Below are 14,964 nucleotides of genomic sequence, written 5' to 3'. Positions count from 1 at the left end.
TTAGATGTTTGGCATGTATCCACAGTACAATGTATCTGTACAAAGGTGCCTGATTTTAATGAGTCCTTGGAGCCTACATAATTCTTAGTTCAAGATTCCTGTGTCTGTTGCTTAGCTGTGGTGTGCAGCCGGAGTCAATCTCACGGGATGGAGACCTTTGGAGCAGGAGCCTGTGAATGGGCAGAAATTGGAACCTGGACGTGATCCCCTTACCTGTGATAGGGAAGTGGAAGGGGAGAACGACAGAAGTAACCATACGTCTCCTGAAAAGAAAAAGGTCAGAAAAAAAATGGATTTTTTTTTTTCTCCCTTCCAGTGTTTTGTCTTATTCCAGCCATGACATGCCCCATCTCTCAATGCCTTTGTATTAGGCTACATGGTGCTTTAACTTGTATTTTTGAGGCATCTTCTTGTAGGGCAGCATTCTGGTGTTCTGGCTGTTCAGTAACTTTCTGCGTGATTTGGGATAAATCATCCAGGATAAAATTCTCCAACTTTTGCTTTTGAAATGCCTGTTTTTTTAATATTCTTAAGTGTTTGGGATTTTTTTAAGAACCAAGCTAGAATTTGCCGGTGATAATACAGTGTTTTATCCTTTGTGGTTTTGGGCTTTTTCCCCATGACCGTCTTATGCTGCTGCTGTAGTCTTCTGAGATCAGCTTGCCTAAGCTGGTAGGTTGTGTGCATCTGAGCTTCATGGCATTCTGACTGAAGTGAATGTTCAGTGATACATGAGTAGACATGTCAGAAATTAATGGTCAGACTTCTTTAGCCCTAAGGAGCCAGATAGGCTCTTTGGCCAGTGTTCCACATGCTAGTGCAGCAATGTGAATGAAATTTGCATAGCCCATATTGTTTGTTTGCATTAGCTAGGAAGAAACTTGTCTCTTTGAAGCTGGCATTGTGGTATTTGCATATCTAAATGTTGCCAAGCATGAATACGTTCAGTCTGATTTGAGAGGAGCACTGATTCTGCCCATATGTTTGCTCTCCTGAAGGGAAAGGAGCTCCATGAAATGGATGCCACATCTAGCCGTGTTTGGATCCTCACTAGTACGCTGTCAACAAGTAAAGTTGTAATTATTGATGCCAATCAGCCTGGCACAGTGGTGGACCAGTTCACTGTCTGCAATGCTCATGTGCTCTGCATCTCTAGCATCCCTGGTAAGTGGGGCCCAGGCACTGGCTGTAGTCTCACAGGGTCACCTTCTCCACTGAGGAGTGACAAATGTAGTGTCCTCACTTCAGAACTAACCCTTGTACTCTGTTGCATGTAATTGTCTCTCAAAACCATAACTCAGATCTTGCCTTCTTGTAGGACCTTCCATAGAGATCCTTCACTGTTGAGCATTTACTAAGTCATTATTTTGGCACATAAAGGATGGCTCCTTGGAGCAAGAGTGAGCCTTGCCCAGGTTTGGGAGGGCTCTGTAGCTGGCCTGGATGTTGATGCTAGGGATGAGGGGATTCACCATGAAACTGACTAATGCTGTGGTGCCTCCCTAGAGCAGTGAACCCCAAAGGTCAGCATCTTCCATCCGAATGGGTACCTCAGGAGTGCTGCTGTATTTAAATTAGCAGTGACAGCTAGATTTATGGGAGAATCTGTTCTTTGCCCTCCAGCGGCCAGTGAAAGTGATTATCCTCCAGGAGAGATCTTTCTGGAGGGAGATGTAAATCCTGAAGAGTCATCTGGAACAGATGGTGTCTTGGCAGGAATTACTCTGGTGGGCTGTGCGACCCGCTGCAACGTGCCACGAAGCAACTGTTCCTCGCGTGGTGACACACCTGTGCTGGACAAGGGACAGAGTGAGTTTTTGGACATAGAACTTAGTAATAGTCCAATTATAGTTAGTCCCATATGAGCTTATGATCTTACAGCTGTATCATCCTGTCCTCGAGTTACCTACTTCAGAGGCCTTAAGAAGTTCTGTTATGTGGCACAGGAAGACTGAATCCCCTTTTTGGTACATTTCTCTTTAGAGCCCTTCTTTTCTCTCAAATGGATCCACATCCTGCAGCCCTGTGGTTGTCATATAGTGAAGTATTTTGGACAGGTCTTATGTTTGCCCTACTGCGGTTACTTCTGTTCTCATTGCTTTCCCTGCTGAACCACTGTCTACTCATGAAGTCAGTTAAGACCATGAAAACCATAATGATGCCCTTGGTGACTCCATAGTGCAGTAGGCAGCCCTGCAGAACTGATGTTTTGCTAGTCACAGATTGTGTCTTATTTTAAAATAGCCTCTGTTCCACATCAAAGCGGGAAGCACTGGATGATCTGCTGTCTGTGATGCAGGCATAGGGCTTGACTGAATTTGGAAGGATAAATTACAAAAGGAAGGATAAATTACAAAATTGACAACCTGATTTCTGTATAGCTAACTTACCAGCTCATTCTCCAGAACGTCTTACACTGTACTTTGTCTTTAGGTGAGGTGGCTGCTGTATGCAATGGGAAGATCAACCAGTCAGAGTCTACTGAGGAGGCAACAGAAGCTACAGAGGTACCAGAGAATGGTACAAGTGAGGCAGAGCCTGCTCAGGCCCGGTCGGGGCCCCTCACGGAGCATGTGTTTACTGATCCTGTCCCTGCACAGGCACCTTTCAGGCAGAATGGGTAGGCAGCCTGGGGCCAAAGTGCCAGTTCGGTTATTTACCAGCTCTGTTTTCAGAAGCTTTTTGATAGATAAAGTATCAAACATTTTTCAGTTCCGTGCCAAAATAGTATTACAGATGGGATGATAGAGAAAGAAAGGAAATGAAAATAAACATGGTCCAGCCTGCAGCAGGCTGTGTCAGCTGTTAAAGTACAAATATTTGATCTCTCAGTACAAATTTAGGCCTGCTGTTAAGACAGATCTTCTAAAGTACATGTACGCTAAATATTCTTACTGAAGGAGCTTACTGATACAAGTGTAAACATGATGATCAATTTATTCTTGTAGTACCCCTAATGTGCTGTAAAGATAATGAAAAATGTTTACCACCCAAAAATGAGTCTGGTGTGATGACCTGAGGAGCAAGGTCTTGGAAACAAATTGTTCCTAAATGACCAAGATTTTCTAAGTTGTTTTTGTTGAAGTTAGCAGTGAACAGAGAAAATATTGTTAAGATAATAGTACTGCCAAGCAGTTAAGTTCTGTGAATTTTGAAGTACTTGCTATTTGTGTTGGTGGGGAAAAAAGGAAGTTTTGCAAATTGCAGATTTCAGAGTCAAGGAATTAGAAAACACTGAAGAGAAGGAAGTGATTCGTGTATATAAGGGCCATTATCTGCTTGTGAGTGCGAGACTGTAAGTGTAGATGGGCATTCTGTGTACTGCTGCTACTAAAACCTCTAAGAATGTTTTTTTGCCTCTTCAGGGAGAATAGGCAGCTGAAGACAGAGTCAAGCACAACACTGCCAGATCAGGAGTTGAATGGAGATGCTGCTGGGGCTTGTACCAGTGCTGCCCCCACCATGTGGCTGGGAGCACAGAATGGCTGGTAGGTTCCCCTTGGGCTGGCAGATCTCTCTGTCACTTCCTTACCCAGGGCATGTCTTTTCATCTCCACACACCTTTAATTCACTTCTTGTTTCTGGAGTAGGTTTTCATTGCTCATCATTGTTCTGAGCCCTCAGCTCAGTGCAAGCACAGGGATTTAACCTCACTTTCTTACCTAACCTTCACCTTGTCTACCAGAAGAAATGATTCAACTCTAGTTGGGCTGTGCTGCTAACTCTCCCAAATTTGTCCTTTCTCACAGGCTTTATGTACATTCGGCTGTATCCAACTGGAAGAAGTGTCTGCACTCAATAAAGCTGAAGGACTCTGTACTAAGTCTAGTGTAAGTGTGCGTGCCAAGGGACTCTGAGGGAGGAGGTTCAGTGCCTAAGCAGTATTTCCAATAGTGGCAGGAGCTCTTTTTCAGTTATCTTTTAATTTGCTCTTCTAAGTGCATTGGTTTGTGAGGAAAATTTCCCTAGGTTACTGTTATTGGAAAGCCTCATGCTGAGCTGTTTTTCTACTCAACTGCAAACCTGACGCAATTCAGTGAAGAAATTAGCTCAGCAGGATCAGGAGGAAATAAGTGGCGAAGAGAAAGGCAAAATTTCACGAGAGTGTAAATTAGGTAGCATTTGTTGAAGTCGATGGAGTTTGTAGTATGAGGAAGAAGGTAACCTCAATAGAAAACCTATGGATTACCTTACTCTGTGACCCTTGGCCCTTGCAGAGGATGTTCCTGCAAGTGCTAAAATGAATGGGAATTGTAGAGAGAACATAAAGATAGTGTGTGTGTATCACAGAATCATAGAATGGTTAGGGTTGGAAAGGACCTTGAGATCATCCAGTTCCAACCTCACTGCCACAGGTCGGGACACCTCCCACTAGACCAGGTTGCTCAAGGCACTGCCCAGCCTGGCACCGAACACTGCCAGGGATGGAGTGTTCACAACTTCATTGGGCAGCCTGTGCCAGTGCTCATCACTCACACAGTAAAGAATTTCTTCCTTATATTTAACCTAAATTCCCCCTGTTTAAGTTTGAACCCATTGCCCCTTGCCCTGTCACTGCAGTCTCTGATGAAGAGTCCCTCTCCAGCATCTTTGTAGGTCCACTTCAGATACTGGAAGGTTTCCATGCAGCCTTTTCTTCTCCAGCCTGAACAGCCCCAAGTTTCTCATGTCCCTGATCATCTTCGTGGCCTCCTCTGGACGTGCTCCAGCAGCTCATGTCCTTTATGTTGCTTCAGCAGCTCCGTGTCTTTCTCAAGTTGGGCGCACCAGGACTACACACAGTACTCCAAGCGGGGTCTCACGAGAGCAGAGTAGAGGGGTAGAACTGCCACCTTCCACCTGCTGGTCCGACTTCTTTGGTGGATGTCAGAAAGGATTTGTTAGTTTCTTACTTCTACAGACAAAGTATTTACTTTTCTGTGATTTCAGGCATGTGAAAGGGAGGGTCCTTGTTGCTCTGGCAGATGGAACACTAGCCATATTCCACCGGGCAGAAGGTAAGAAACAATGTATTAAGATTAAAACAAGCTTGCCTTAAAGTGTAGCAGTGCATTAAGTGCTACTCTGAATTGGGAAGGAAGAGTGCTGGCTTGCCAGAGTACAAACATGGTTAAAATGCACAACTGTTACACACATATATTAGTGATCCTAAAACATCTACACCATTTCCTGAGCTTTTCTGAACAAAAATATATGTATGTGCTGTGTAGCACATGCAGAGCAAATGCAGCACTTCCAGGAATACACATGCTGTGTAGGTGTTTGAGGCGTGCTTGGTGTAAGTGTAATACACATGGACCACATCAGTGTTACTGTGCTTTCACAAATCAGCTGTAACAGGGCATGCACAGGGAGCTCCACACAGCTCAGGCGGTACCTGAGCATATCTGTGCAGTTGATCTGCCTGATCAAACAGAGAAGTTGGGCTCTGTAAGGACTGGAATTGATCACTGTGTACACAGCAGGCAGAGCTGGGATTCACTGGAAATCTGTAACAAATGGCATCTTTGCATTACACTTGGATAGTTTTTCTTGTTGCAAAAAAGAGATGTCCAAGTAATGTGACATGCCTTAATCTTGTGCTCTTCACTGTTACGGGTTTTGTTTCACTATGACTTGAGCAGTTTCTGAGCTGTGTTCATACCTTTTTAGGTATGAAGACAGCACATGGGAATTTGCTAACTTTGACTAATGTTTGCATACTAAGAACTTAGTTATTCATTGAGTAGCAGTTTATATAGCAAGCCGAAATACAGAGCTTCCGTGTTTTGTGCAGTCTGAATTTTGATTCAACCTTGTTGTGAGTTCAAGCCTGACCATTGACATATGAAAATTGTTCCCATCAGAAACGGGATAAAGCTTTACAATGCAGAGGCCATCTGTCTGTGAAGGGCACAGTATCTGCCTAGTTAGCTAGAAAATAAGCCTGAGAGATGGGAGATCTGAGTCTGTGTTCTGGATTTGACACTTTGAGGGAATTATGTGTGATATGAGGAATCCTTACTGCAAGGACTGTATTGTCCATTTCCTTCAAAGTCTCTGCATAATCTTGTTAGGCTGTCTTTCCCCTTCCTCTTCTGTTTTTATTGTACATGTTAGAGAAGCCTGTTCACTTCATTACAATAAAAGGATGTTTAATTTATCCTGATTTGGAAAGCTTTCAGCCCACCAAACTAAGCATTATTGTCGTGTGTTTTGTAAGTACAAGGCTGGCCCAAAGTAGTAGCATAGATTCATGGGAGTTCACAGACATAAGCAAAATGTGCATTTGAGTGTTATTAAGCCTGTATATTTAAGTATATGTGGAAGCGTAGAGGTATGGTATACTGATGTGTCATGAAGGAGATGCATATTTCCACACTTGTTTTTCACCTTAGATGGTCAGTGGGATCTCAGTAATTACCACCTAATGGACCTTGGTCACACTCACCATTCCATCCGTTGCATGGCTGTTGTGTATGATAGAGTCTGGTGTGGCTACAAGAATAAAATCCATGTTATCCAACCTAAGACAATGCAGATTGAGGTAAGAGAGCAAATGTGTGTGTATGCATGCACATGCTTATGTTGTATGTATTCTTATAGCTATTTTCTGCTGAATGTATGGAAGTGCAGAGCCTTTGTATTGTCACTGCTGAGTGTAGGACCCAAACAGTCAATCTGGGTCATGTTATGATCCAGTCTGCCAGGAGGGTATTTGTTCCTTCCTCCCTTTCCAGAACTTAAATCTTCAGGTAAGTCTAAACTGAGCACTTCCTTTGTCTTTACTGGTGAGTCTGTGAGGCCACATACTGTACAAATAAATGTGCATGCCTTCCAGCTACCTTTCATACATGATCTAAGACTTCTCTGTCTGTAGGGATTGTGGCAGAAAGCAAGCTGTGGTGATCATAACGTGCCTAAAGAAAAATTATGTTTAGAGCCTTTTGGTTGAAATTCAATACACTGGTGTTGGTACAAGGCTATTTGACAATGGTTGGAGTAATTCTAATCAAAGGGAGAAGTGCTGAATCTGAAGTTCATATCAGTGAGCCAAGGCATTTTGATCTTTGGGATTTTTACTGGAGTTGTGTGTTTTCCTTTTCTGCCAAGGACATTGAAAGCTCTTGGTTTCTAAATGTTCTTGCTCCTGAAGTAGCCTGCGAAGACCGCAATCTCTGCAGAGTCACTCAAGTGAGGGATTTTCTGTATACTGTAGTGAACTTCTGAGGCTGGCTGGCATTACCACATTTTTACCAAGAGCTTTGAAGCCCAAACAAGTGATCTCAGTTGAAGACAATGCAGTACGCGTGTAGATAATTGCAAACATTTTATGAACCCATGTTGTCCATCTACTTGGCATTTCAGAAATCCTTTGATGCCCACCCTCGGCGGGAGAGTCAGGTGCGACAGCTGGCGTGGATTGGAGATGGAGTGTGGGTTTCCATCCGCCTGGACTCGACCCTGAGGCTTTACCATGCCCACAGCCATCAGCATCTGCAAGATGTTGATATTGAGCCTTATGTCAGCAAGATGCTAGGTGAGGCAGTAGGAACTGTGAGTAAATGATCTGTTGCTGACTAAGATCAGAGAGAAATCAAAATTCACAAGCAGACCTTGCCCAAAGTCATAACTGACTCTCCGCTTCTTATTCACGCTTACAAGGCACTGGAAAGCTGGGCTTTTCGTTCGTGCGGATTACAGCCCTGCTTATCGCTGGCAACCGCCTCTGGGTAGGGACAGGGAATGGTGTCGTCATCTCCATTCCACTGACTGAGAGTAAGTGCCATCGACTGCAAATACGTCTGCCCTCCCCTTCCACCCTACCCACCTCCCCACCCCCCTCCCCCCCCCCCCCCCGAAAAAATGCATTTATTTGTTATTTGTGCAGCATGGAGGATGGCTCTGGCGTATAATGCTTTCCAGACATTCTTGCTCTGAACCTGACACATCTTTGAACAGTGTTCAGAGAGAAGAGTCCTGAGTATGAGCAGTCCTGAACTTGGCTTAACTTTCTTACAAAGGAATGAAGTGTTCAGTTGAATGGATTTAACTTGTGTAAAACCAAACAGGTATTTATTACTGTCCCTTTCAGTGCAGTTGAAGCCGTTTCCTTCTTGGGGGACCAGTGACCTCTCTACCATCTGTACAGTTGTCTTTTTTGAGCATGACCCTGACAGCGTAAACTGATATGAACTGATTCTGTAGCTTCTGGAAAGCAGGAGAAACAAAGCTTTGGGAGTTGTAGGAAGTCTCCAAAAGGAGGCCATAGTATGAGACATCACAAGGGAGAATTTTATTCTGGCATAGACATCTAAACGTCTCCATAATAGTATTTCCCAGAAACTGACCTTAGAATAGCTTAATTTGGTCAAATTAGAGCTCAGGTTTATCAGTCAAGTAGAAATTAGTATCCCAACAGTAGTAGTTAATAGGTGCATCTCCAGAGCTGGAAGTTTACTTGATACTATTAGTAATCCTGTTCTGTACCTGTCAGTCTGCATCTTATTTTGAAGATCTGTGCCAGTTTATAATGGGGGAGTAGGATTTGCTTTCAACAGAAGGCAGCCAAGTTTACATTTCTTGCCACTGCTCGCAAGAAATCTGAGAAGCAAATAGCTCTTCCACAAAAAGAGGAGCAAACCTGTTGCAATATTCCTGGAGGTCAGGGTTGAGATGGTCACCTCTAAGGCTGTTGGAGTTGGATATGCCTGGGGCTGACACTAGTGATACAGTCATCTCTGCATTGCAATTTTGGTCTCATTTCTGAATCCCTGTTTTAAAGCCCATTCTTGCTTGGGCCTGCTGTCCTAATTCTGAGTTAAGCTTGTTCTCTGCTGTAAGCCAGTTGCATTATTTTTTGGTGTTTCTGTAAAAACGTGGTTAAGCAGTAAGGTTTCCCTAGAAATCTTAGCAATGGATCCTTGTGGCCATAGTCCCTCTCCCATCTCAGATATTACATTCATCCTTGTACGATAAGAGCAAAATGAGCAAGAAGAGTGTTGGTATGAACTATTCTGAGTCTTTAGCTTCTGTTGCAATTTCTCTAGGTCTTATACATTTCTGTTGCTCCCTGAATTTTCTCCCAGTAATCACCATTTTCTTCTCTCTTGTCTTGCCTGTCTATTCCCATGCCCTTCTGTGTCCCCACTCCTTGCCTGTGCCTAGCTGTAGTCCTCCACCGAGGCCAACTCCTTGGGCTCCGGGGTAAGTCCATTGCCTCCTTCCTTCAGCTTTCACTCCTTTTGTACCCATTCACCCTTCCAGTTGCTTTCCCACCCTTCCATTCTGCCACTCAGCTCTCTCCGTTCATTTTTCCTCATCACTCTTTTGTTTTTAGTTGCATCTGAGTAAAGCAACCAGAGACAGTAATGAAAATATCCTCATCTGCCATGGCTAAAATAATTTTCATCCATCTCATCAGCTGACATGTGGGAGTTTTTTTGAGTTAGGAGTACTTTATTCTTCATCAGTAGTTGTCTTGTGGTAGGCTAGGTTTGAGATGGGGACTTTAAAGGTTCATTCAGAGGATTCCAGGAAGCAGGGAAGTCCAAGAAAGACCTTGGACTGTTCTTCCAAGGTCTTCCTTGGTCATCCTTGGCTTTCTAAGGATGTGTCTCATCAGTTCCAGGACAATGGCAGTAGGTGCTGTGACAAAAGTCACCTAACTGAAATGTAGCCCAAGCCAAATAGAGAACTGTGGATACTTAAACAACCAATCGAATTCTCTCATGGAAATTGAAAGCCTGATCTTAGTACTGCTTTTGTTTTACTGGTGCAGGTGCATGCAGAAGGAAAAGCATTTCCCATCCTGAGCTCTGTGCAGTGATACGTATTCCTTGCTGAGTAGAAACATTCACATTCTCAGAGCCTGGATGCAGGCCTTTGAGCCCACCTTGAAATCCTTGGAAACTGTGGATGGTGAACATCTTTCAAATGTTCACTGCTTGAGTAGCTGATCTTCTCGTGTCACAGCTAAATCAAGGCTAAGGAAGGACCTTATTCCACTGCTGTGACATTTACTGGGCTAAGAGGCATTCACCAGATCAAGAGACTGCCTTCAGCACCCTGTGTGCTCGGGGCTTGGCATGAGCAAAGTATTTGACTTGGAAACCGAGCAACTTCACCGATCTAGAAAATAGCAGGAATTCTCCTCTAGGTGCCCTTAGTGTCTCCTGCGTATAGTAGACACTTTTGGATACCCTCCCAGGTGTGAAAGACCAAGGTAGATCCTAGGACAGCATGTCATTTCTAGAGGCTGGACAGGATTGCTGGTGGTGAAGAGGCTTTCTCTGAGACAGCTCAGAGATCTTGTTTAGCTTGTCCTAGGATTACTCTTGTCCAGCATCTGCAGGGATGAATACCTTGTTCAAAGCCAAATACTATATTTGATGAGAAAATGTAGTTTGTTATCATTGGTCATTAATCAGCCTAAGAGAGAGGCACTACATAGTCTAGTGTTGTCTCCTTCATCACATCCTTTGTGCAAGATCTTTAAAGAGACCTGTGCCTTCAAAGGTTTTTCTTCGTGGCTCACAAGTTTTCTCTTTGACCAAGTGCCTTCTGTAAATGGAACTAAAAGCCTTTGCTCCTCCCTGTCCCCAGCCAACAAGACCTCACCAACCTCTGGAGAGGGCAGCCGCTCTGGTGGGGTCATCCACGTGTATGGTGATGACAACAGTGACAAATCTGCCAGCAGTTTTATTCCCTATTGCTCCATGGCTCAGGCACAACTCTGTTTCCATGGCCACCGGGATGCTGTCAAGTTCTTCGTCTCTGTGCCTGGTAAGGATCAGTCCTTGTGAGATTCTTGTTCCGCTGTCCATTCTTGAGCAGGGGCTTGATCTGATCTGCAGGCACCCATCCATGCATTCCTGGCACTCGCAGGTCACTGTGACTCAGAGTATTTAAACACTGTGGATTAGAGTTTGAACTACAGTGTTTAAACTCTGCGTTTAAACTGCAGTGGCTTCCGAATTCCACCAGCAGAAGGACCTGGCCTGCCCGGTTGTGTTTGTGTGTGTGTGTGTGTGAACTGCACAGGGGCCTAGCAGAGGCACTGACAGCACCTCTGTCCTCTCCCAGGCAATGTCCTAGCAACCCTGAATGGGAGTGTGCTGGACAGCCCTTCGGAGAACCCCAGCACAGCAGCCACAGAGACTGAGGGGCAGAAGCTGAAGAACGTCCTTGTGCTGAGCGGAGGGGAAGGGTACATCGATTTCCGGATCGGTGAGTGCCTGTGGTGGAAGGAATCTGGGACAGGAGGGGTGTGCAGGGCAGAGAGGAAATGGGGTGGTGGCAAGTGAGATCTGAAAAACACTGATTTCTGTCTCCTGCCTCTGGCTGTGAGGGCAGATAGTGAGCCTGAGGCTGCCAAACCCTGTCCCTCCCTGTGCCTGCCATGCCACAGAGTCTGTTTATGTCCCTGGAAATTAAAAAGCATCTGTGCCCCTGGCTCCAAACATTGCTGCTGCACTGTGGTCACCTGTGCTGCTTGAGGGCACTTGGTGTCACAAACATTGGCTTCCCTGAAAGGAATTCCCTGCTGCTGGAGATTGCTTGTTCCATCCATGCAGTCCTGCTTCAGAAAAGCACCATGTTACTATAAATGTTCTCTGGGCATAAAGGGAGATCCTCAGTTTATGCTGTCTGTTATCAGGCTGCCACGATTGTATCAGGGGTATGGGTCTCTTTGGAAGTATTCCAGAGCACTGCAATTAGGGATTTTCTTTCTTGCCTTTTTTACTCTCTGTTTTCCCTCTTCAGGGGATGGGGAAGATGATGAGACAGAAGAGAATGCAGGAGACACCACCCAGGTGAAGCCAGTACTTTCTAAGGCTGAAAGGAGCCACATTATTGTGTGGCAGGTATCATACATCCCTGAGTGAGAATTTCTCCTTTCCCATCAATGTAAGTGTCCCTCCTCCCACCTGAATGCCAAGATGTACATACAGAACGCCTGCATTATCCTACTGCTGGAAACTGACCCCAGACAACTGCAACAGCTCCTGCCTCGGACTGCGACCCCCTTCTAACCTCTGAACTTGCAGCTTTCATCTTGGGCCCTTGCGCTTTCTGCGTGGTTGGGTTATTGTTCTGCTCTGGAGCTGGCATGTACAAGGAGAGAAATGACAGTGCATTGATGAAGTGAGGCTGGAGCTAGAACTGTGCAAAGCCTTTGCCCAGTGCACAGGAGCTGGCAGCTGATGGTGGTGGGTCAGATTCTCCGGCAAATTGCCCCACTTCCACCTGCATGAGAAAAACGTGCATCCCCTGCCAAAGCAGTGGTGGTGAATCACAACTGCTACATCATCCTCGCAGAAATCCTTTCTAGTTCACCAGTGGACTCTTCACCTTATCTACCCTTAAGCACAGAATAATGTCCCACAGACTGAGAGCAGGCAGGTCTAAGGAGCTCTCAATAGAACAGAGTGTCAGGGCATGGGCAGCACTTACGCTCTTTGGCTGGAGAAGGCAGCGGTGCCATTACTGTGGGGAACGCATCCTCCAGACTTGCAGGTGGAAGGTCTCCCTTTGCTGCTGTTGTTGCAGCAGTCATGTGCTGGCTGACTGCATGTGTCTGGAGAAGACTGGGTGGTAGTCTCAGATGGGAGATGAGTGGTGATGGAGGCTACAGAGCCTTTGGAAACTGGTAGTAATGGGGTACTGGAACCTTGCTTTTTTAAGAGCAGAAAAGGCAGCAATACTTTTAACTCCCCCTTCCAGAAATGCCAGGTAGAGAAGAACCCTTGAGTTCTTTCTCAGAGGTTCAGGAGAAAGTTACCTCTGCATAGCATTTGTTGGCTTTTAAAGCACACATGAGGGCAGATGATGTTTGTCGTCTGTGAATTATGCATTAACACATTGAGGCTGCCTGGACTCACAAGGCTGTGTCCCAATCACAGGAACTGTCTGTTTTCCTTCATGCTGTGACTGTCAGTTAGGAAAGACATTGTAGATGCAGTTGAGGTATAAAAAGGCTATGTATCACCTGAGGTCACACAGAGAAAGGAACCGAGGCCAGATCTCCCAGCCTCTTAGCTAACATCATGAGCATTGAATTTATTACTAAGTAATTTGAAAAGCTGGAAATTTCTGACTCCCGGAAAGAATTGACAACCCTTGAGAAAAAGTCCTGCTGGCCTTCACTGTGTGAGCAGTGCTGAGGGATTGGAACTATGTGTCCTGCTTACAAGAGAAGCAGCAAAAAATGGGGCCAGGGAGAGTGGTTCTGAGATCCTGGTGCAGAACATGGCCACTCCAGATGTAGAGGCCATGGTTTGTCCTCCCTTTCTGACAGTGGAAACAGTCCTGTCTTCACAAGAACAAGTTCTGTTTCCTTTGAATGCTCCCTTCTGGATGTGCAGGACTAGACTGAGTAGCAATTGTTAGCAATGGATTTGGAAGCCTGTGGTGGTCATCTTGTTTGTTCTCTGAGCTGTGTAGCAGTTGAGGGTTCATGGGGATGTCTGTGTGCCAGTGTGATGGTATGGGAACAGCAGGGGGAAGCCTCCATCTCCTCAAAGGCTCCTGGCTGTGTCCTGTGCTTGTTGCCACAGACCAGGCTGCCCCCAAGGCTGGTGGTCTAAAGCTACTCATGTGCTGCAGGAATAGTATTCCCAGGGGAAGCTCTGACATGTGGCATCTGTCTCAATGCAGGAGCACTGAAATGATTTTTAAATCCAAAGTTCAGAGAAGGCTGAGGCCCACATTTTACCTCAAGGAGGCAAGAGGGACATCTCTGGAGATGCCACCAGAATGAGCCACAGTGATGCCTGTGACACACACCCACACCGAGGTGGAACACAGCTGAACAGTGTCCTCTGGCCATTGGCACACTGGGCTCTGTAGCTGGCATGTGGTGAAGGGATGCTTGGAGCCACCACCTGCGTGTGGGAGGACCTTTCACCAGGGACATGTCTCCAGGGCACTGCTGACAGTGCCAGGCCTTGTTCACTTGCCCAAAATGCTTTCTGGTAGGAAGAGCTCTTTGGATCACAACAGTGTATTGGTGTTAACAAGATCAACATTCAGAGCACAGATTCCACAGACATGTAACAGTTGATCAGTTAGGGCCAGGTAAAGTTTAGGATTTGGGCATACTGAAGAGGAGAGGACAAAAAAAAGCCCTAGTAGGGCTCAGTTCGTTGGCTCTGTCCACTCTATAGGGAAATAGAGAATTGCAGTGTTCTTACCTCTTACTTTTTGTTCTCTATTTGGTTTTAGCAGTTGAAGTGACAGTACTTGGTTTCCTGTCAGCCCCTGTGCCCTGCCAACATTAAGGAAACCCATCTCAGGCCTCTACCAACAGGTTCCTTTCCAGCTCAGTACAGAAGCACGTTCCCAAGAGGGGCAGCTACAGCTGAGTAGAACCAGCCTCTGCTGTCAGCTTCTGGAGGCATTTGGTGGCTGCTGGGCAGCAAGGTGATAACTGACTGGCTTCAACACACTTCCCTGTCATATCTCCACTGTGATGTATGTAAAGTATCTTGTATGTTACAAAAGGATTTTAAAAAGTGTCTTAAGGCCTGTAAACTCCGCTCTTTGGTCTGAAGATGGCATTCTGTAAAGAGACTGCTGTATGAATATGTTCCCATGCTTTGTCCCCTACACTATGAAACAATAATCTGTATCTGTTCTGTAATAAATGTGTTAACATCAGCAAATGTGGGACATCTTCTTGTAGAGGCACTGGGAGTTCTGCTCAGTGTTTAATAGCTTGAGGACACTTAAAAGAGTAGGAATGGCAGCTCAGATGTTCACCATTAAGCATTTTAGTGGCAAAGAATGAGGTGTGGATTGCTCACCAGGTCGGAGCAGAAGGTCCTGCAAGCCACAGGTCAAGCCTGTAGCTTCCAGTGTCAGAAGCAAAAGGGAAAAAAGACAAAGGTTCTGCTGTCCTGGGGTGTCCCCTTCAGATGAGCTGCAAGGGTTAACACATCAGGCTCAGCTTTCAACATTCGATTTGCCAATGTCTTCTGTCAG

At 45.5% G+C, this 14,964-nt stretch overlaps 1 protein-coding gene across 24 annotated transcripts in view; it reads left to right on the top strand.

Moving 5' to 3' along the window:
- MAPK8IP3 (mitogen-activated protein kinase 8 interacting protein 3) overlaps positions 1–14,645 on the top strand; it is a 76,036-nt gene extending 61,391 nt beyond the window's left edge. For 20 of the 24 annotated variants that reach the window (XM_065683533.1, XM_065683531.1, XM_065683528.1 and 17 more), the window contains 14 exons: positions 116–277; positions 999–1,164; positions 1,624–1,809; positions 2,434–2,620; positions 3,366–3,488; positions 3,750–3,830; positions 4,930–4,997; positions 6,378–6,526; positions 7,348–7,519; positions 7,645–7,758; positions 9,148–9,186; positions 10,585–10,764; positions 11,065–11,208; positions 11,746–14,645. In XM_065683533.1, the coding sequence (XP_065539605.1) occupies positions 116–277; positions 999–1,164; positions 1,624–1,809; positions 2,434–2,620; positions 3,366–3,488; positions 3,750–3,830; positions 4,930–4,997; positions 6,378–6,526; positions 7,348–7,519; positions 7,645–7,758; positions 9,148–9,186; positions 10,585–10,764; positions 11,065–11,208; positions 11,746–11,867 (1,893 nt within the window). In that variant the 3' untranslated portion in view covers positions 11,868–14,645. The remainder of the gene's footprint in view (positions 1–115; positions 278–998; positions 1,165–1,623; positions 1,810–2,433; positions 2,621–3,365; positions 3,489–3,749; positions 3,831–4,929; positions 4,998–6,377; positions 6,527–7,347; positions 7,520–7,644; positions 7,759–9,147; positions 9,187–10,584; positions 10,765–11,064; positions 11,209–11,745) is intronic. The other 4 variants (XM_065683540.1, XM_065683541.1, XM_065683525.1 and 1 more) reach the window with 2 other exon arrangements.
- Positions 14,646–14,964: the final 319 nt, after the last annotated feature.

The sequence above is a fragment of the Lathamus discolor genome, chromosome 6 (assembly GCF_037157495.1).
Source record: "Lathamus discolor isolate bLatDis1 chromosome 6, bLatDis1.hap1, whole genome shotgun sequence".
Lineage (NCBI taxonomy): Eukaryota > Metazoa > Chordata > Aves > Psittaciformes > Psittacidae > Lathamus > Lathamus discolor.
The sequence above is the reverse complement of the archived record's forward strand: the minus strand, read 5'-3'. Positions and strand labels throughout refer to the sequence as shown.